At 42.4% G+C, this 19,769-nt stretch overlaps 1 protein-coding gene across 1 annotated transcript in view; it reads right to left on the bottom strand.

Moving 5' to 3' along the window:
- pnck.L (pregnancy up-regulated nonubiquitous CaM kinase L homeolog) overlaps positions 1-19,769 on the bottom strand; it is a gene marked incomplete at its 3' end in the record, with an annotated part of 45,552 nt that overhangs the window by 19,266 nt on the left and 6,517 nt on the right. Inside the window, 2 exon segments of the mRNA NM_001089174.1 lie at positions 4,230-4,361; positions 11,897-12,000. Coding sequence (NP_001082643.1) covers positions 4,230-4,361; positions 11,897-11,973 — 209 coding nt within the window. The 5' untranslated portion in view covers positions 11,974-12,000.

The following is a 19,769-nucleotide window of genomic DNA, read 5'->3' on the forward strand; positions in this document are numbered from 1 at the left end:
AGGCAAGTTTTGGTTGCATAAAAACCAGGTGTACTGCCAAACAGAGGCTCTTGTAGGCCGCCAGTCCACATAGGGGCCAATCACAGCCCCCCCAGGAACTATTTCATGCTTATGTTGCTCTCCAACTTTTTTACATTTGAATGTGGCTCATGGGAAAATAGGTTGGGGACCTCTGCCATAGGCTATTTACTGTCAGGGTGGGGCTGATTGGTCCTCTGTGTACTTAAAATGAGAGAGCCTATTTTGAATGTCATTCCAAACCTAGGGTTACCTGACAGCCTGCCCTAACAATATCTGGATAAGACCACATCACCTTGTTAATGTGTTTCTCTCTTAGCCTGGTTTGGCCTGGTATATCAGTGGCCAAATTAGACAAAGATATGCTCGTTTGGTGACCTGGCAAAATCAAGAGCCAAAGGAGAGGAGAGAATAGAGAAAGGAATAAAAAACAAGGTGACTGGTAACAACAAAAGAAAGAAAGGAGGAAAACAGAATAGGGAGAGACTGAGGTCATTAGAGAGTAAACGATAATGTCATAAACAAAGACCTAAGAAGAAAAGATGGCATAAAGTTGGTGGAATTAGTGATGTGCGGGACAAATTGTCATCCCTAACCCGCCTCTCTCTCAGACCCTAACCCGGCACTCCGCTTCCCCATATATACCCGCGCCCAACCAGCCCCCGTCTCATGTAAAATGCAGGAAAACGTAAAACCAGGGGACTTAAAATCGAGGTTTCACTGTATAGAAAGATAAGCATATGGGACAATGGAAAAAGTGACTTGACTGAAAAACATATATTGTGTTGGGCAGACCCCATGCACCCCAATCCAGCTCTGATCCTGTGATGTGATTATATTGGAAACCAGTGAATTAATGTAACGACTATACCTCTCTACATCGACATCACACACACGATTTGCTTGCTGTTACCTGATGTTCCAGAATTACCTTACTGACTTTTTGTTTTTTTTGCTCCTACTAAGAAATGAATGTATCATAGGCAACCTTTCTGGCACATCAAGAAATGATTTCTAAGCCTGGCTGCCTACAATCCCTAGATACCTTCCCTGCTTCTCAGCACAGCCTTACCATAGAGCAGCAAGCCAGCACTTTACTTAAGCAGCCGCGGGGGCCCAATCACATGCTGAGCAACTGGGCCAGATGGCTGGACCTCGCTCCCCTACTCCTCTTGCTCACTGTGCAATTAGGCTTTTAATTACTGCCAACTTCACACATTTATTTTAATAACCCCAATGAACTGCCCTGAATGAAGCCTTGGCCTCCTATGAACTCTGCTCTCCAAATTGCACACACAATATAATTATGTATGTTTATGCCTGACACTTATCCACAGTGCTGCCCGTGCAAAAGAAAGCCCTGCTGTGATACCACTCCCTAATCTATTATTACTGTAAGAGAGGCTAGACATTGATTGGAATCAACATGCTATTTCAGAGATGTCTTTTACATTACTCGCATTGCTGCACATTGTGGATTCATGCTAAAGGAACACTTCTGGTAAAAGTATGACTTACTCTCACTAAGTACAGGTATGGGATCCATCATCCGGGAAACCGTTATCCAGAAAGCTGCAAATTACAGGAAGGCTGTCTCCCACAGACTCCATTTTAATCAAATAATTAAGGGGCTGATTCACTATGGGTCGAATATCGAGGGTTAATTAACCCTCGATATTCGACTAGGAATTGAAATCCTTCGACTTCGAATATCGAAGTCGAAGGATTTAGCGCAAATTCTGCGTTCGTACGATCGAAGGATTATTCCTTCGATCGAACGATTAAATCCTTCAAATCGAACGATTCGAAAGGATTTTAATCCAACGATCGAAGGAATATCCTTCGATCAAAAAAACTTAGGAAAGCCTATGGGGACCTTCCCCATAGGCTAACATTGACTTCGGTAGCTTTTAGCTGGCGAAGTAGGGGGTTGAAGTTTTTTTTAAAGAGACAGTACTTCGACTATCGAATGGTCGAATAGTCGAACGATTTTTAGTTCGAATCCTACGATTCGAAGTCGTAGTCGAAGGTCGAAGTAGCCCATTCGATGGTCGAAGTAGCCCATTCGATGGTCGAAGTAGCCCAAAAAATACTTCGAAATTCGAAGTTTTTTTACTTCGAATCTTTCACTCGAATTTAGTGAATCGGCCCCTAAATGTTTCAAACGTGATTTCCTTTTTCTTGTACTATCTGCCAACTAAACTTTAAATAATCCAAAGGGGTTTAATTAATGTTTAAATGATTTGTTTTTTAATTATAGAAAATCAGGAAAGGATTGCACACTCAATTTAAAGAAATTATATAATATATTTATTAGGGATGCACCGAAGCCAGGGATTCGACCAGGATTTGGCCTTTTTCAGCAGGATTCGGCCGAATGCTTCTGCCCAGCCAATCGAATCCGACTTTGCATCTACAAATTAGGGGCGGGGAGGGAAATTGCGTGACTTTCTGTCACAAAACAAGGAAGTAAAAAATGTGTTCCCCTTTTCACCCCTAATTCGCATATGCGAATTAGGGTTCGGATTCGGTTCGGTATTCGGACAAATCTTTCGCAAAGGATTCGAGAGTTCGGCCGAATCCAAAATTGTGGATTTGGTGCATCCCTAATATTTATTACATAAGATAAAAAGAAGAAAAAACGTATAATATACAAAAATTACCGAAATAAAAAGTGAGCCCAACGCGTTCAACCATATTGGTCTTCCTCAGGGGCACAAATAACAAAAATAAAAAGGCTGGGGAGTCTCCCTATCGATTATCACCTCGCATTACAATCGTTCAAGGGTGTGCACCCTCTTTTCTAATTTCTTGTTTTTTAATTAGACTTAATAAAACCCCCAGGCCCCATATTTATTCCTTGCAGAATATCCAAACTAGGAGTTCACATTCTTTCACTATTTTTGGCTGGAGTTCCCCATTAATATATATATATACAATTACTTACATGTTAATCTTAAATGAGGGAGAACTAAACCCTGAAAACGTATACATTTAGAAGTACCAAACGCCCTATAATAGTAATAATCCAGGCCTTTGAATTTGTCACATGATCTCCCCTTGGATCTTGTTAGATCATATTTTGAGTGTCGGAGGCACTCCACATGCTCAGTGGGCTCTGGGCAGCTGTTGAGATGCTTAATTTAGGGGTCACACAAATCATCCAGCAGAAAATGAGGTTCATCTGTTATATAAACTGATGCTACTGGGCTGATTAAATTAAATTCTGATGCTAAATGCACTGGTTTCTGAGATTCTAAATTTACAAATCAGTTTTTGTATCAGCAGAAAAAAAGATGGTGATCTACTGGGGACATCTTCAGAGGCACAGATCTTCTCTGTAAATGGCTGTGGACAGGACCCCAAAACATAACTGTGCATAACGTGCACCACTTTTACCCTACTTCTTTCTTAATCCTTACTTCTCCTTTAATTGGGTACTTGGCACTATAAAGTAGTGAACATGGAACACAAGCCACTGGCTAAGGAGAGGTGGGTTGCAAATGACTCCCGACAGTTGGAAAGCTGTCACTTTAAACTTTATTTAAGTGCCTGGTACAGGTATAGGATCCATTATCCAGAAACCCGTTATGCAGAAAGGTCTGAGTTACAGGAAGGTCATCTCTCATTGGCTCAATTTCAATCAAATAATTCAGAATTTTAAAACATATTTCCTTTTTTCTCTGTACGTGTATGGGACCTGTTATCCAGAATACTCAAGGTAAAGGATATTTCTGTAATTCGAATCTTCACACCTTAATATTAAATAAACCCAATAGGCTGGTTTTGTTTCCAATAAGGATTAATTATATCTTGGTTGGGATCAAGTACAAGCTACTATTTTATTATTACAGAGAAAAAGGAAATCATTTTTAAAAATTTGGATTATTTGGATAAAATAGAGTCCTTGGGAGACTTTGAGAGCTTTCTGGATAACGGGTTTCCAGATAAAGAATCTCATGCCTGTTATAACACAGTACCATGTACCATGTACTTGATCCTAACTAAGATATAATGAATCCTTTATATGAATACAATCCGATAAAATCCGTATCTGGCTAATAGGTTTATCTTTTACATTCCAAATACAGCCCAGTAAATGAACAGGTGGCACAAATGAGGATGATGATATTTTCATTATGGCATTATCATTATATAGTCCATTATCTCAGCCGGCCTCTAATGATTAAATGAGAAAACCATGCCCTTACTTCTTCAGCACTGCGATCTCATTCTCTACCACGGCCTCTTTCCCTCGGAGAGCTTTCTTAGGGATGCATTTCAGGGCCACCAGTCGCTCAGAATTCTTCTCTTGGGCTAAGACCACCTCGGAGAACGCCCCCCTGGTAAACAAAAATAAAGGCTTTAGAAACAATCCCTACCCCAATCCATTGACCTACCGGTGGGTGTTAAATCCCGTCAGCATTCGCTGTAGCTTGACATAAACCGACCAGATCATTTGATAATATTAGGGACTTTTCTCTGGGTTGAACTGTTTATGTCACTTGTTTTAAAACAATGCTAAATGATGTCACTTGTAACAATTCAAGGTATTACTCAGGGACTTCTGTTATTTTCTAAATAGGGGACATCAGCCTCTCGGACTGGGGGTCCAGGGCGCCACCTCTGGGGCCCCCACACCAACCCCAGGGCCCCTGCCATAGTCATCTGGTCCTCCTCCTACGCCTTCCTCCCCATACCTGTTCTGATTTGTGGCCAGCCAACCCAGTCCAACCCTGGGGGACATTGTTCCTGACTTCCTCAAATAACCTTTATGTAGGTGAATCAATTTACACCTGCTAAAATAAGTATTTTCATCAGCGTGGTAGGCCAGGGTATGACGGGTCAATGCATCAAACAGATGCAAATGCTGCACATATTGACGCCTTTCATTAAAGGTACTTGCATTCAAACACGCTCCTTGCACTTTTTACTCATTGGCAGCATGCGCCATTGCAACTATCCTGCCTCTTTTGCTGAATTGTGCAACTATACAGGGAACCCTGAAGCTACTGTTGGAGCTAACTCTGGCTCACATCAGTGAATAACCTGAATTGGAGGTCAGGAGATTTATGTGAGGCTGTCGCCTCAGGCGGCAGCGCCCCACTAGGTACCAGGGGCAGCAAAAATGCTGCTCCTGGTACTTTAAGAGCAAATTTCCAGGGGAGGGGGGGCAGCAGCAACTGCTGCTGCCTCAGGCGGCAGAAGGGCCAGGATCGCCCCTGCCCCTAGCATTTATACATCTTCTCCTTATTCATGGGACCTTGAAGCAGTGTTGGTACCAGGGGCCCAGGGGAGAATACTCAAGGGCGCACACAGCCTAGCTGCCAGCACAACAACATGACCATAATCAATATAACAGGTATGATTCAGTTTCCATTTTCTTCACTTTATAGCTGTAAGATTCAGTAGGTGTCTGTGTGACACCTCATGTGCATAATCCAAGGAAAATAGTTGAATCAAAACAGCTCCAGACAGTAATTTTAAACTGCAATTTGTTTATTTAGCAGTGTAGGCACACTACTCTGCCCGAAACATGTAGTGTGCCTACACTGCTAAATAAACAAATTGCAGTTTAAAATTACTGTCTGGAACTGTTTTGATTCAACTATTTTCCCGAAACATGTAGTGTGCCTACACTGCTAAATAAACAAATTGCAGTTTAAAATTACTGTCTGGAACTGTTTTGATTCAACTGTTTTCCTTGGATTATGAACATGACCATAATCCCTGTCCTGCAGCACACCTTGGCCATGACCTTCAGCATGTAGGAGAGACACCCAGGCAACTATCCATGTGGCTTTTCAGGCAACTATTGCACTTAGCAGTGTAAAAGTGGCCATACACGGGCAGATTAAAGCTGCCGATATTGGTCCATTAGATCGATTCGGCCCGATGGGTCCTCCCGATCGATATCAGGTCAAAAATCAGCCAGATATCGATCGGTCAAGTTTGATTTTTTTGTACGATCCAGGACCGCATCGGCTAGTTGATGTGGTCCTGTGACTCGTCGGAGCCCATTCGTAGGAATTGTAATCCGATTACCGAACGTTCGGATTCACCAGATATCGCCTGGCATATCAGGTAAAGATCCGCTCGTTTGGCGACCTTGCCAAAGGAGCGGATCTTATAGTGTATGGATGGCCACCTTAAGTCTTTTTGTGTCCATGCAGCAATACACAGCTGTGCAGTGGAAAAGTTAATAAATACAGCTCAGATCTTGGGGAAGGGGGCTTCAACAGTAAAGTATACACTGGAGCTCATTTAAAAAAAATGGGCAAATTTGCACAAGGGCCGTAACCCATAGAATCCAAGCAGTGATTGGCTTTTTTCAGCCAGCCGCATGTTTATAAATAAACCCCCCTGGCAGATTGATGGCCCCTCTGTACCCACCTACGGGCTGAAAAACCAACTCCCTTTCTTATCAAAGCTGGTAGGATATACGGTTCTGCGCAGCTCACAACAGCTGAGTGATTGAATTGGTCTGTATTAGGCCCCCCATCAAATGCTGAACAAAGATACTCTTGTTTGTCGAAGTAACTTTATATAAAGAATGTTGGACTACAACAACTTCACAGTCTCGCACAGCTTAAGACTTGAGGCCTATTCTGAGACTGTTTGTTTTTGGCACATGTGAGTGTGTTTCTGAAGGGACAGCCTCCCACACGTTGGCTGCCCCCTCCCCAAAGCCATATTCAGAGAATCAGTTTTTCACTAACTAGCAATGCTTCTCGTTAGCAGAAGGAGGCTGGCACCGTCTCCCACGGACTGTGGCACTGCGTAGGCGTAGGAGGGCAGTGACAACGGCACCCAGCCAGGCTGACACGATAGCAATGGCACAAGGCGGAGGAGGAGGATTAATCAGATGGTTTTCAGTGCAGAAATGAGACATGTACAGTGATTCCTGCTGATTCCTGTGTTCTGCCTGGCCTCACGTCGCATGCCTCCTTAGAAAACTTTCACTGTACACTAACTGCCTTCTGCAGTACCTAGGCACGAAGCACTGGGCACACCTCCTCTGGCACAGTGTGGGTAGAGGAACATAATTAGGATGGCAGGAAAAATGAGGATAAAAAAAAACATTATATGTATGAAGCAGGTGCAACCTACAAAAGGCAGTCAGTAAAAGCATCTAGAATTGGGACAATAGGTTGGGGCTTGGTACCAGTTTAAAGGAAAACTAAACCCTAAATGAATATGGATAAAAACACCATATTTTATATACTTAAAGGGATACTGTCATGGGGAAAAAAAAAATTCTAAATAAATCAGTTAATAGTGCTGCTCCAGCGGAATTCTGCACTGAAATCCATTTCTCAAAAGAGCAAACAGATTTTTTTATATTCAATTTTGAAATCTGACATGGGGCTAGACATATTGTCAATTTCCCAGCTGCCCCAGATCATGTGACTTGTGCTCTGATAAACTTCAATCACTCTTTACTGCTGTACTGCAAGTTGGAGTGATATCACCCCCCCTCCCTTTTCCCTCCCAGCAGCCAAACAAAAGAACAATGGGAAGGTAACCAGATAGCAGCTCCCTAACACAAGATAACAGCTGCCTGGTAGATCTAAGAACAGCACTCAATAGTAAATTCAGTTACATTGAGAAGGAAAAACAGCAGCCTGCGAGAAAGCATTTCTCTCCTAAAGTTCAGGCACAAGTCACATGACCAGAGGCAGCTGGGAAATTGACAAAATGTCTAGCCCCATGTCAGATTTCAAAATTGAATATAAAAAAATCTGTTTGCTCTTCTGAGAAATGGATTTCAGGGCAGAATTCTGCTGGAGCAGCACTATTAACTGATTCATTTTGAAAAAAAAATTTTCCCTTGACAGTATCCCTTTAAATTATTGCACCCGCCTAAAGTTTCATCTTCTCAATAGCATCAATGACCCGGGACTTCAAACTTGTCACAGGGGGTCACCATCTTGAAAAGCATCTGCGACACTTACAAGTTCAATGGGCTCTGAGCAGCTGTTGAGAAGCTAAGTTTAGGGGTCATCGCTAATTATCCATCAGAAAATGAGGTTGGTCTGTAATATAAGCTGATGCTACAGGGCTGATTATTAAATTCTGATGCAAGTTGCACTGGTTTCTATGCTGCCATGTAGTAAATATCTGTAACAGCAAATAACATTTGATATACTGTAACCCTCTCTCTGGAGCACTGTTGGGGCTACAAAGAGAACCCCTATATCTACATGCTTGGGGAGGAGGGAGCTTAGGGCCTAATGCACATTTTAGGTTGGGCACATAGGGTTCTAGCTATGCCATTGTTCACCTATGATTTAACCACACAAGTTCTGCCAATTGCCTTACTTGCTTAGTATGTCTATCCCTAGACTAACCAATCCTCACTCACAGGGTCTCCTCTAGGGTTGGCACCTCACCCCTTAAAGGAGACTAAAAACTCCAATCCAAGGGGGTGCCAAATGATAGGGCACCCCTAAGGATTGCTCCATGTGGGTGCTCCTGTTAGCAGATAACTGCACCAGCCAGGGGCACTTGAGAGTGAGTGATCCTCTTCCTTCGAGCGGGTGCATATGTGAAGTTGAGTTAAAAGCCCGACTTCAACAAAAAGGCAGGCCTTTTCACTCTACTGTGCATGCATCGGACGTCGGATTTTGAAGAAAGAAGAGGGGGAGTAGAGGATCCCTTACTTGCAAATGCCCCAGCGTGGTGCAGTTTTCTGCTAATGGGAGCACTGGTATGGGGTTTCAGGTAAGTCATTAGAATCTTTGGTAGAAGCCCTAGCATTTGGCACCCCCCGTTGGATTAGAGCTTTCCTTTTCCTTTAAATATGGGAGACCTATCAAATCCACATCCTACGTGGTTTATTAGCCATTAATTTTCTTGTTTGCAGAGTATCTTCATAGAAATCCAGTCTGAAGCATCTGAATACGGTAGTAATTAGCTTTGCAGAGGGTGGGTTAACCAATTTCTGCTAAGCGGGGCTCCTCAAAAATGATCTCTGTTTTCTACTTGCCCTATGTACTCCTGCATGGTGCTGGATTAACATGGGATTCTAGTACAAGGTGGAGAATTTGGGATAAAAACACGTTGAGTGTCAAAATGACCACTAGAGGGAGCTTTTGCTATAGCTGTTTTGGAGAGCGTGCCAATGGAGGTAGGCAGCTTTGGCAAATGATTTTGTATCTGACTGCAGAGAAGAAATTTATTTAACATTGTGTATAATGGCAAATTAATCTCAGACTGAATGTTGTGGGGCCAGACTGTTATTTTCAGAGTTCTGCTTGAGGAAAAAAAGCCCACTAATGTTATGATTGCAGGCTTTCACGGCTCGTATATATTGCACTCACAGCCCTCTGTTAGAAGCTCCAGCAAAAAGAGACTCCCAAATTCATGGGCACTTGTTTCCCCCTCTATTGGATCTTCACAGTCTTCATGCATTGTAACATTCAGGCTCGGGAGAGAAATTGGACCATCTAGGATGGCATTTTAGAAAACAAATCTGCTTTTGTTTCAGTCTCTGGATTAATTAGCATAAATATGGCTTTGCTTTCTCCAACTCGAGGGATAAATTACCCAGCGAGAGCACAACAAACACAATACGTTGTACTTCTAACCAGGCAAACTGTTTCAGGTGTACTGGCCTCTGAGCTTAAAGGGTCCTTAACTTTTAGTATGTTATAGAATAGCTAATTCTAAACAATTTTTCAATTGGCCATTATAGTTTTTCAATTATGTTCCTTCTTCTTCCAGCTTTCAAATTGGGGTCACTGACTTCATCTAAAAAAACCAAATGCTCTGTAAGGCTACACATTTATTGTTATTGCTACTTTTTTATTACTCGTCTTTCTATTCAGGCCTCTGCAATTCATATTCCTGTCCCCGGTTGATTGCATGGTTGCTAGGGTAATTTGGACCCTAGCAACCAGATTGCTGAAACTGGAGAGCTGCTGAGGATCAATGTAATGCATCTGAACTAGGGATGCACTGAATCCAGGATTCAGCCAGGATTCGCCCTTTTTCAGCAGAATTTGGATTGTGCCGAATCCTTCTGCCCGGTCGAACTGAATCCGACTTTGCATATGCAAATTAGGGGCGGGGAGGGAAATCGGGTGACTTTTGTCACAAAACAAGGAAGTAAAAAATCTTTTCCCCTTCCCACCTCTAATTTGTATTTGCAAATTCAGATTCGGTTTGGTATTTGGCCGAATCTTTCGCGAAGGATTCGGTGGTTCGGCCAAATCCAAAATAGTGCATTCGGTGGATCCCTAATCTGAACATTCCACCAAGAAACTTTCCTGATATGGCCTTTCTTTTATAGGTATTACATACAGTCTCATATTCCAATGCATATTCATATTTCCAATTTTTGAATTATTGACTTCTTCTTCTGACTCTTTCCAGCTTTCATGTGGTGGTCAAATGCTCTGTAAGGCTACAGATGTAGAGTTATTGCTACTTTTTATTCCTCATATTTCAATTCAGACCTCTCCTATTCATATTCCAGTCTTATATTCAAGTCAATGCATGGTTGCTGGGGTAATTTGCACCCCAGCAACTAGATTGATGAAACTGCAAAACATAGAGCTGCTGAATAAAAAGCTAAATACAAGTAATGTACCTGTTATCCAAAATGCTCGGGACCTGAGGTTTTTCGCATAACAGATCTTTCCATAATTTGGATATTCATAATTGAAGTCTACTAGAAAATTATGTAAACATTAAGGGGCACATTTACTTAGCTCGAGTGAAGGATTAGAATTTCGAAGTATTTTTTTAGCTACTTCAACCATCGAATTGGCTACTTCGACTACGAATCGAACTAAAAATCGTTCATCTATTCGACCATTCGATAGTCGAAGTACTGTCTCTTTAAAAAAACTTCGACCACCTACTTCGCGACCTAAAAGGTCCCCATAGGCTTTCCTAGCAATTTCTGATCAATTTCTGAACGAAGCAAATCGTTCGATCGATGGATTAAAATCCTTCGAATCGTTTGATTTGAAGGATTTAATTGTTCGATTGAACGAATTGTGGTCGAAGTCGAAGGATTTAATTTCGATGGTCGAAATATTCGACCCATAGTAAATGTGCCCCTAAGTAAACCCAATAGACTGGTTTTGCTTCCAATAAGGATTAATTATATCTTAGTTTGGCTCAATTACAAGGTCCTGTTTTATTATTACAGAGAAAAGGGAAATCGTTTTTTAAAATTTGGATTATTTCGAATGGAATCTATGGAAGGCGGCCTTTCCGATATTCGTAGCTTTCTGGATAACAGGTTTCCGGATAACAGATCCCATACCCATTCTAAGACTATTTGCAATTCATCTTTAATTTGTATTACTTGTGTTTTTTGAGTTAGGGCTCTTACACACGGGCGGTTTTTCCTTCGCTACCCTGCGTTGCGCTTTCTTCCGTTCAGCCTCAGGGGAGTGCAGGAGTAGACGCAATGAATTATTTTCAAAGTCGCAGGGGAGCGCAGGAGTAGACACTCAATTATTGTGAAGGGGGCTGTACTCACACAGACGCATGTAAGCGCCAAATGCAGGTGGGATGCAGTATGTTGCAATTTACCTGTGTTACATGCGTCTGTGTGAGTACAGACCCATTGAAAAGAATTCAGTGCATCTACTCCTGAGTAACTCGTCTGTAAGAGCGCTTAAAGGCAAAACCTGCACTCTATGCAATTCGATGAATCTTTTATTTATTTTCCTCGAACCAGTTTATATAAATATTTATCAATCCTGCGGCTGAACGGAAGAAAGCCCAACGCAAAGCAAATTAAAAACTAATTGCAAATTGTCTCAGAATATTACTCTCTACATCACACTAAAAGTTAACAACCCCTTTAATAAAGCTACAGTTTCAGTGCATTATTCTTCCTCCTCTGCCGGACACTTACGCTCCCAGCTTCTCCTTGATGTTGTACACCATATTGATGTCCTCAATTTTCTTCTTGACGTTCTTCCCAAGAGGCATGGTTATAACTCAGTGTAAATGGTGTCCCTGCAGAACAGACATTAAGAGTAGATTAGAGCCAGCCTGTCAGTGCTCAAACCCTTTAAACACATGAGCCGAAAACTCAAACATTCTGCTTCGCTTAGAGCTCTAACAGACAAGTGTTTTTAGCTGCGCTCCCCTGCGTTCCGGTTTCATGCGTTCAGCGCAGGAGTAGGCGCACTGAATTATTTTCAATGGGGCTGTACTCATACAGACGCATGTATGCGCCGAACGCAGGTTGGCATCAGAAACGGAACTGGGGGGCGGGCCCGGGGGGCGGGCCCTGGCGCAGGACGCGCAGCCGGGCCCCCCTCCGTACACCCGGAACTGGCCGGGAATATGCGGCGCGTGGACTGCCGGAGGGCCTGGCCCGCTCGCACCCCCTGCTCCCCCGGTAGTTCCGCCCCTGGTTGGGATGCAGCATGTTGCATTTTCCCTGCGTTCAGCGTTTACATGCATCTGTGTGAGTACAGCCCCATTGAAAAGAATTCAGTGCGTCTACTCCTGCGCTGAACGCATGAAACCGGAACACAGGGAACGCAGCTAAAAACACTCGTCCCTTAAAGGCAAAACCTGCACTGTAATTCGATGAATATTTTATTTATTTTCCTCAAAACCAGTTTATATAAATATTTATCAATCCTGACATATACGGCACAATATTGATTTCAATGTGAGTTACAATTACATTTGCACTACGGCCTGTGCACAAATACATAGGAACGTTCAGATCTCTGCAGAAAAACGTCTTCTTTGTTATCAGGTTGAAAAAAAGTAGGGATTCAACGAATCCAGGATTCGGTTCGGGATTCGGCCTTTTTTAGCAGGATTCGGACGAATCCTTCTGCCCGGCTGAACCGAATCCGAACCCTAATTTACATATGAAAATTAGGGGCGGGGAAGGAAATTGCGTTACTTTTTGTCACAAAACAAGGAAGTAAACAATGTTTTCCCCTTCCCACTCCTAATTTACATATGCAAATTAGGGTTCGGTTCGGTATTCGGCTGAATCCTTCGCCAAGGAAGGATTCCTTGGCGAAGTGGATTCGGTGCATCCCTAAAAAAAAAGACACAAGTCCATCAAGTTCAAACTTTTAACTCTATTTTAGCCTGCCTGCTAGTTGATCCAAAAAAAAAACATTTGAAGCCTCTCCAAAAAAAATCTTTTCTGACTCCAAAATGGCAATCGGACTAGTCCCAATAGATTGTTGTAAATGTTGCTTAGTGATGTCTCCTGGTATGATGTGTTTATAAGAATCTATAAACATTTGCATATTGTTAGAGATAATGTACCCAATAATAATTTGTTAAAAATCTACTGGCTGGGGTCACTGACCCCACCCTAGCAACCAGATAGCATTTTTTTAATATTTATTTTATTGATCTTTCTTTATATCTAAGTACATTTCCAGCATTTTTAAATAACATATTGTTCAAAGACAGAATGGCAAGCAAAATCAAAATTAAAAGCCTACTGCATGGTCTGACTTACTTCCCATCCGTCATATTAAAAGTTAAAGGGGAAGTAAACCCCACTCTGTACTTGATTGTTTTAGACCCCCCTGCCCCCTCCACATGATTTGCTTAGTGTAAAACTTATTGTGGAGCAGGTTTGGTGCTCCACCTTCTTTAGTCATATTTCCTTGGTGGGGATTTCCAACCATGAGCATGCTCACCAGTACAAATGCTCTTGTTTGGCAGTGACAAGGAGCCCTCCACACAAGGATGTGCCATGGCAAAAGATGAACCCTGCTTTGCATCTAAGAGCCATTACGGGGTTGCTTTGTGGTTGAGAAGGAGGTACAGGTCCATATATAGGGGCTTATATTATATGCTGGATGGGCAGGGTAAATTCCCCTTTAATTTAAAGCTGCCACCTAAATAATATCAGATTTTCATTTTCTCTCCCTAGTGTGATGACTGTTTGGAGGCTGTTTAACGTATGTTTTGGCCAAGGTGCAGATGCTTCTGTGAGTCCCATAATGTTCTTATGTAGTGACACAGGATGGGGAAAGCCATTCGTTTGTATTCTATCAGACTCTGGTTGCAATGACTGCTGCAATTTAAGGCCAGCGAGCCATATCGGTGGCAGGCGTGATGAGCATTCAATCAATGTGCCATAGCTGAGCAGACAATAGAATAAATATTCTATGAATATTGTAAAGCGGATCAGACCATGAGGGAGGCATTTCCAGTCTTGGTACGCTGAGATTGGTAAGTAATGATTATCCAGAGAAGAATGTATGCAGTGCGTATGCTGTAACGCTTGCTACGCAGGGATTCTCCGTATAAAGGAAAAAAACAATGAGTCATAAAGATCTGAAGCAGGGACGAAGTGTATAAAGTTAATATAGTGAATAAAGTACCCCCTCTTGTAAAATATAAGGATATTATAAGTTACCGAGGCGTTTCATGACCGTAATATAATATACAGGTCATGGAACTCCGAGGTAACTCCTAATATCCTTATAATACACAAAAGCCATGAATATCTTGTTAATTATATCCTTATAAACAGTGATTTCTGATGTCATCAGTTATAAACGGTGAGTTCTGATGTCATTTCTGTCACATGACTCACTGAAATTTGTGTATTATAATAAATAAAGTACCCCCTCAGAGGCCTCGTGTTTTTATATGGTCATGAAACTCCTCGGTAACTTATAATATCCTTATATTTTACAAGAGGGGGTACTTTATTCACTATATAATACACAAAAGCCATGAATATCTTGTAAATTATATCCTTATAATCGGTGAGTTCTGATGTCATCAGTTATAAACGGTGAGTTCTGATGTCATTTCTGTCACATGACTCATTGAAACTTGTGTATTATAATAAATAAAGTACCCCCAGTTGCAAAATATGAGGCTATTAGAAGTTACCTTGGAGTTCCATGACCTGTATAAAAACACTCGGCCTTCGGCCTCATGCTTTTATATGGTCATGAAACTCCTCGGTAACTTATAATATCCTTATATTTTGCAAGAGGGGGTACTTTATTCACTATATATTTTACAACTAGGGGTACTTTATTTATTATAATACACACGTTTTAGAGAGTCATGTGACAAATGACATCACTACTCACCGTTTATAACTGATGACATCACTAGTCACCGTTTATAAGGATATAATTTACAAGATATGCATGGCTTTTGTGCATTATATAGCAATACTGCTACTGGTATTAGCCTAGATCTGAAATTTGACCCTGGTTAAAGTTTAAAGATGAATACAGGTATGAGACCTGTTATCCAAGATAATGCTATTTAGATAGATTCCATTTTATCTAAATAATCCACATTTTAAAAAATGATTTCCCTTTTCTCTGTAATAATAAAACAGTAGCTTGTAATTGATCCCAACTAAGATATAATTATTCCTTATTGGAATTATTGAAAGCAGCCTACTTTTTATTCCTCGTCTTTTTATTCAGGCCTCTCCTTTTCATATTCCAGTCTTTTATTCAAGTCAATGCATGGTTGCTAGGGTCATTTGCACGCCAGCGACTGGATTTCTGAAACTGCAAACCATAGAGCTGCTGAATAAAAAGCTAAATACAGGTAACGGACCTGTTATTCAGAATGCTCAGGGCCTGAGATTTTCTGGATAACACATCTTACCGTAATTTGGATCTTCACAATTGAAGTCTACTAGAAATTCATGTAATCATTAAATAAACCCAATAGGCTGGTTTTGCCTCCAGTAAGGATTAGTTATATCTTAGTTGGGATCAAGTACAAGCTACTGTTTTATTATTACAGAGAAAAAGGAAATCATTAAAAAAAATTGATTATTTGTATAAAATGAAGTCTATGGAAAGACGGCCTTCCCGTAATTCTGAGCTTTCTGGATAATGGGTTTCCGGATAACAGATCCCACACCTGTATTAAGAAGGTTTAGAATCTTATAAAGGACAAACAATGAATCAAGCTCCCCACTGAAATTTACTAGAATGATTCATTGTCTTCATGTTAAACGAAGGAAAGACTAAAGCCCAACAGAGAGGGGAAACAAACAATTTCTATGGTAAACAGTTTCATAGGAATGGACAGAAGAGAAAGCCTTATCTCAGAGATGGGGGGGGGGAAGGGAGTTATTGGGAGGTGAGATCAAACATTGCCGCCAGCTTTATGGGAAGGTATTGTATGTTTTATTTAAAGCTGATAAAAAGAGAATTTTATTGCAGGGGCAGGAAAGCCTTCTGGGACTTTCAAACTCATCTCCTGTTTATTGTAAAGTACTGCTGACTATGTTGGCGCTTGATCTTTCCTGGAAAAGATCTTTGCAGGAAAGATCAAATGTTTCAATTCGTTTAATTATAGAAATACCCCTTATCCGGAAAGCCCCAGGTCCCGAGCATTCTGGATAATAGGTCCCATAGCCAAGCTGTAAAAGTCTATAATGTCGGTCTCTCCAAGATTCCGGATAAATGTTTTTCTTATAATTTTGCATGACCTTTAAGGGCAGAGACAGACGAGAAGATTTAGTCGCCCAGCGACAAATCGGCTCTTCTTTGAGCGACTAATCTCCTCGAACTGCCTCCCTGCTGGCTAGAATCTAAATCACCGGTGGGATGGCACTCTGATGATTCCTTGTCCGAAGTCGGGCAAATTTGCCTCACGAGGAAACGTCGGGCAACTTCTGAAAACGAAGCTCAGATTGTAGCCGACGGGAAGGCAGTTTGGGGAGATTAGTCGCCCAAAGAAGAGGCGATTTGTCGCTGGGTGACTAATCTCCCCGAATCTCCACGTGTGTTTCTACCCTAAGAGATCTTCAGAAATGATTTTTGTCCCTAAAACGGAAGACGATTTCCCCCCAGAATTGTCTAAAGGGCAATTATCTGTATATAATATAAGCGGAATTTTATTTAGATTATGGACTTCTAATTATGGTAGAATTGACTCATAAAAATGGTGTTTGTATAAGGTTAACCATAAATTCGTCTTTTTTCCCCAATTAGAATAATTCTTCAGATGTGTTCCAAGAATATGATTCTCCTCTGAATGCACTTAACCGAACAATACATCAAAAAACACCCAAAACATGAGTAATTGCACTGTGCCCGGTGCCTTTGGGTGTGTTTGGGCCTCTCAGCATTATTTAAGAAAACTAAATAGAGGGTTAATTTTCTGGACTGTGCAACAGGATGCACTTCCTTCCAATTATCTGTGATTGGCTCCCGTGGGAGAGGGTTCCTAAGATTTTTGAAGGGGAGGAGAAGGCGCCACGGCTGGAGGGTCATGATAAAAGTGTTCTATTTTAGGTACTGTAAATATTTAGAGGTCCGTTGAGACCAAAAAAAATGGATTCATTGTTTGTTTTGAAGCTAAAGTCCTGTTTTTCTTTTTAACTACAGTGTTTGTTACCATCTGTTCTATGTTCAACTATTAGAGGCGTGCCAAATAGTATTGCTGCCCAAGGCGTCCACCTGCTCAGCCCCATCCTTGATACACAAGCCCAGGCCCGGACTGGCAATCTGTGGGTTCTGGCAAATGCCAGAGGAGCTGCTATAAGGTCCCATAGAAAGTCAGTATTTAGTGGGCTGGTGGGGGCTGTTTGGGCCTCTGTGTGCCTGAAATGCCAGGGCCTGTTTTGACTCTCAGTCCAGCCCTGCACAAGCCACCTGTCCTCTTCAGTATCCTGGGCAAAAATTTCCCCTGCACCTAAAGGTGGCCATACACGGGACGATAAAAGCTGCCGACAGACCGAGTAGGCAGCTTATTGGCCCGTGTATGGGGCCCTCCGACGGGCTTCCTCGATCGATATCTGGGCGAAAGTCGGCCAGATGTCGATTGGACAGGATTAAAAATCTCGTCGGATCGCGCCCGCATCTGTTCGTTGATGCGTTCCCGCGATCCGACCGCCTGTTACCATTCGTTAGGATCCGATTGGCCCAACGATCGGATCAGCCCGATATTGCCGACCTCAAGATATGCCCACCTTGAGGTCGGCAATATCGGGCTAATCTGATCATTGGGCCAATCGGATCCTAACGAAAGGTAACAGGCGGTCGGATCACGGGTACGCATCAACAAAGAGATGCGGCTGCGATCCGACATCGCCAAACGAGTGGATCTCTCCATGTATGGCTACCTTTACAGACAATATGACCCACCAGATCTATAACCCCAGTTGCCGCACCCCTCCAACTGTGCCACTGCTGCCTACTTCACTTTTGTCTCTGTCATCTATCCTTCTCCACTGTCTAAATAAAAGCACTAAAAGAGAGGGAAAAGTTTTATTTACTTGGGGATGCCAAAAGTTAGGTACCCCCAAGTGATTATATATACTTACCTGACACCATTATTCCAGTGAGCACCACGGAGAGATTGGCTTCCTTCTTCTTCTTTCTTCATATTTCCCGGGGCAGGTGCATGCAAGTAGCATGAAATAGCCAACCATTAAAATTCGGCTTTTCAGGCTACTCGCGAAGAAAGAAGAAGAAGGAAGCCGCCAGCTCTGTGGTGCTCTCTGGAATAACCCCTGGACTGGTGAAGTTTTCTGCTGATAGGAGCACCGGCCCGGGGAGTCAGGTAAGTATATATAATCACTTGGGGGTGCCTCCCAATGTGCCACTACCCTAAAGCTGGCCATAGACGCAAAGATCTGATCGTATGAATCGAGGATTCGTCCAATTTCGTCCACGGACCGTGTGTGGAGAGTCCCGTCATTTTTCGTCTGGCGGAGATTGGTCGTTCAGTCGATCGGACAGGTTAAAAGATTTCTGTCGGCTGCCGATAATATCTCTGCATGTATTGTGGATCGTACAATTTTCTGTGGGAGACTGTCACTAGCTTTGGTCGGACATAACTTTCGTACGATTGCTGTCAGGGCAGAACATCGACTGACCTGTTCTTTTACTACTTTATTTGATCTGAATGGTTAGTGGCAGGTCGGGTGATGGGGAAGTCCGATCGTTCGATGATTCGTACGATCGGATCTTTGCGTCTATGGCCAGCTTTAGTCCGTGGAGAAGCCCGCCAGTTGAGATGGAGATTGAACAACATTGAGAATTGCCCTGTGCGCTATTGCCCCAAAGCTGGTGGCTAGGGTTGCCAACTGGCCGCTATTTTACCGGCCTGGCCGGTAAAAATGATGGTTTATCCCAATGTTATTAATAGGGAAAAAGAATATTTTTTTTCCAGAAAAGGTGACAACCCTACCTGTGGCACATGGACATTTGGACTACCACTGTCCTCTAGCGGGGAACAATGTAGTAGCTCAGGGGTCCTCAGATTTATGTTATTATAGTAGACAACCAGGCCTTACAATTAGGGTTCCAGGCAGTGTCGGACTGGGACACCAGGGGCCCAACAAAAAACCTTAGACCAGGAGCCCACTTTTAGTACTATTATTCTCCTCACTGTATTCTCCTGGTCTCTTTTCTTTATATACTATAATCTATTAGTACATCTATTTAGCATCTTTGTTCTCATAGCAATAGGGAATGACCATGAAATAGGCCAAATGTTTAGAAGCAGGAGGGCCCACTGACACCTGGGCCCTCCGGGAGTTTTCCTGGTATCCCTGTGGGCCAGTCCGACACTGGTTCCAGGTGCCTGCAAACACTTCTAAACTGTAATGTTTACATTGCCTCTGTAGGAAACCTTGCTAACAGAATGAATGGAATGCAGCATACTGGCACTACGGTATGCACCATGTATATATATGTATCAGTAAATACTACCATGTAAGGGGAGCAAGCAGCCCACTGGAGCATCGCCGGATTTGCAAAGGAGCCTGACCTCATAGTTTATAGGTAAATGGC

The sequence above is a fragment of the Xenopus laevis genome, chromosome 8L (assembly GCF_017654675.1).
Source record: "Xenopus laevis strain J_2021 chromosome 8L, Xenopus_laevis_v10.1, whole genome shotgun sequence".
NCBI lineage: Eukaryota > Metazoa > Chordata > Amphibia > Anura > Pipidae > Xenopus > Xenopus laevis.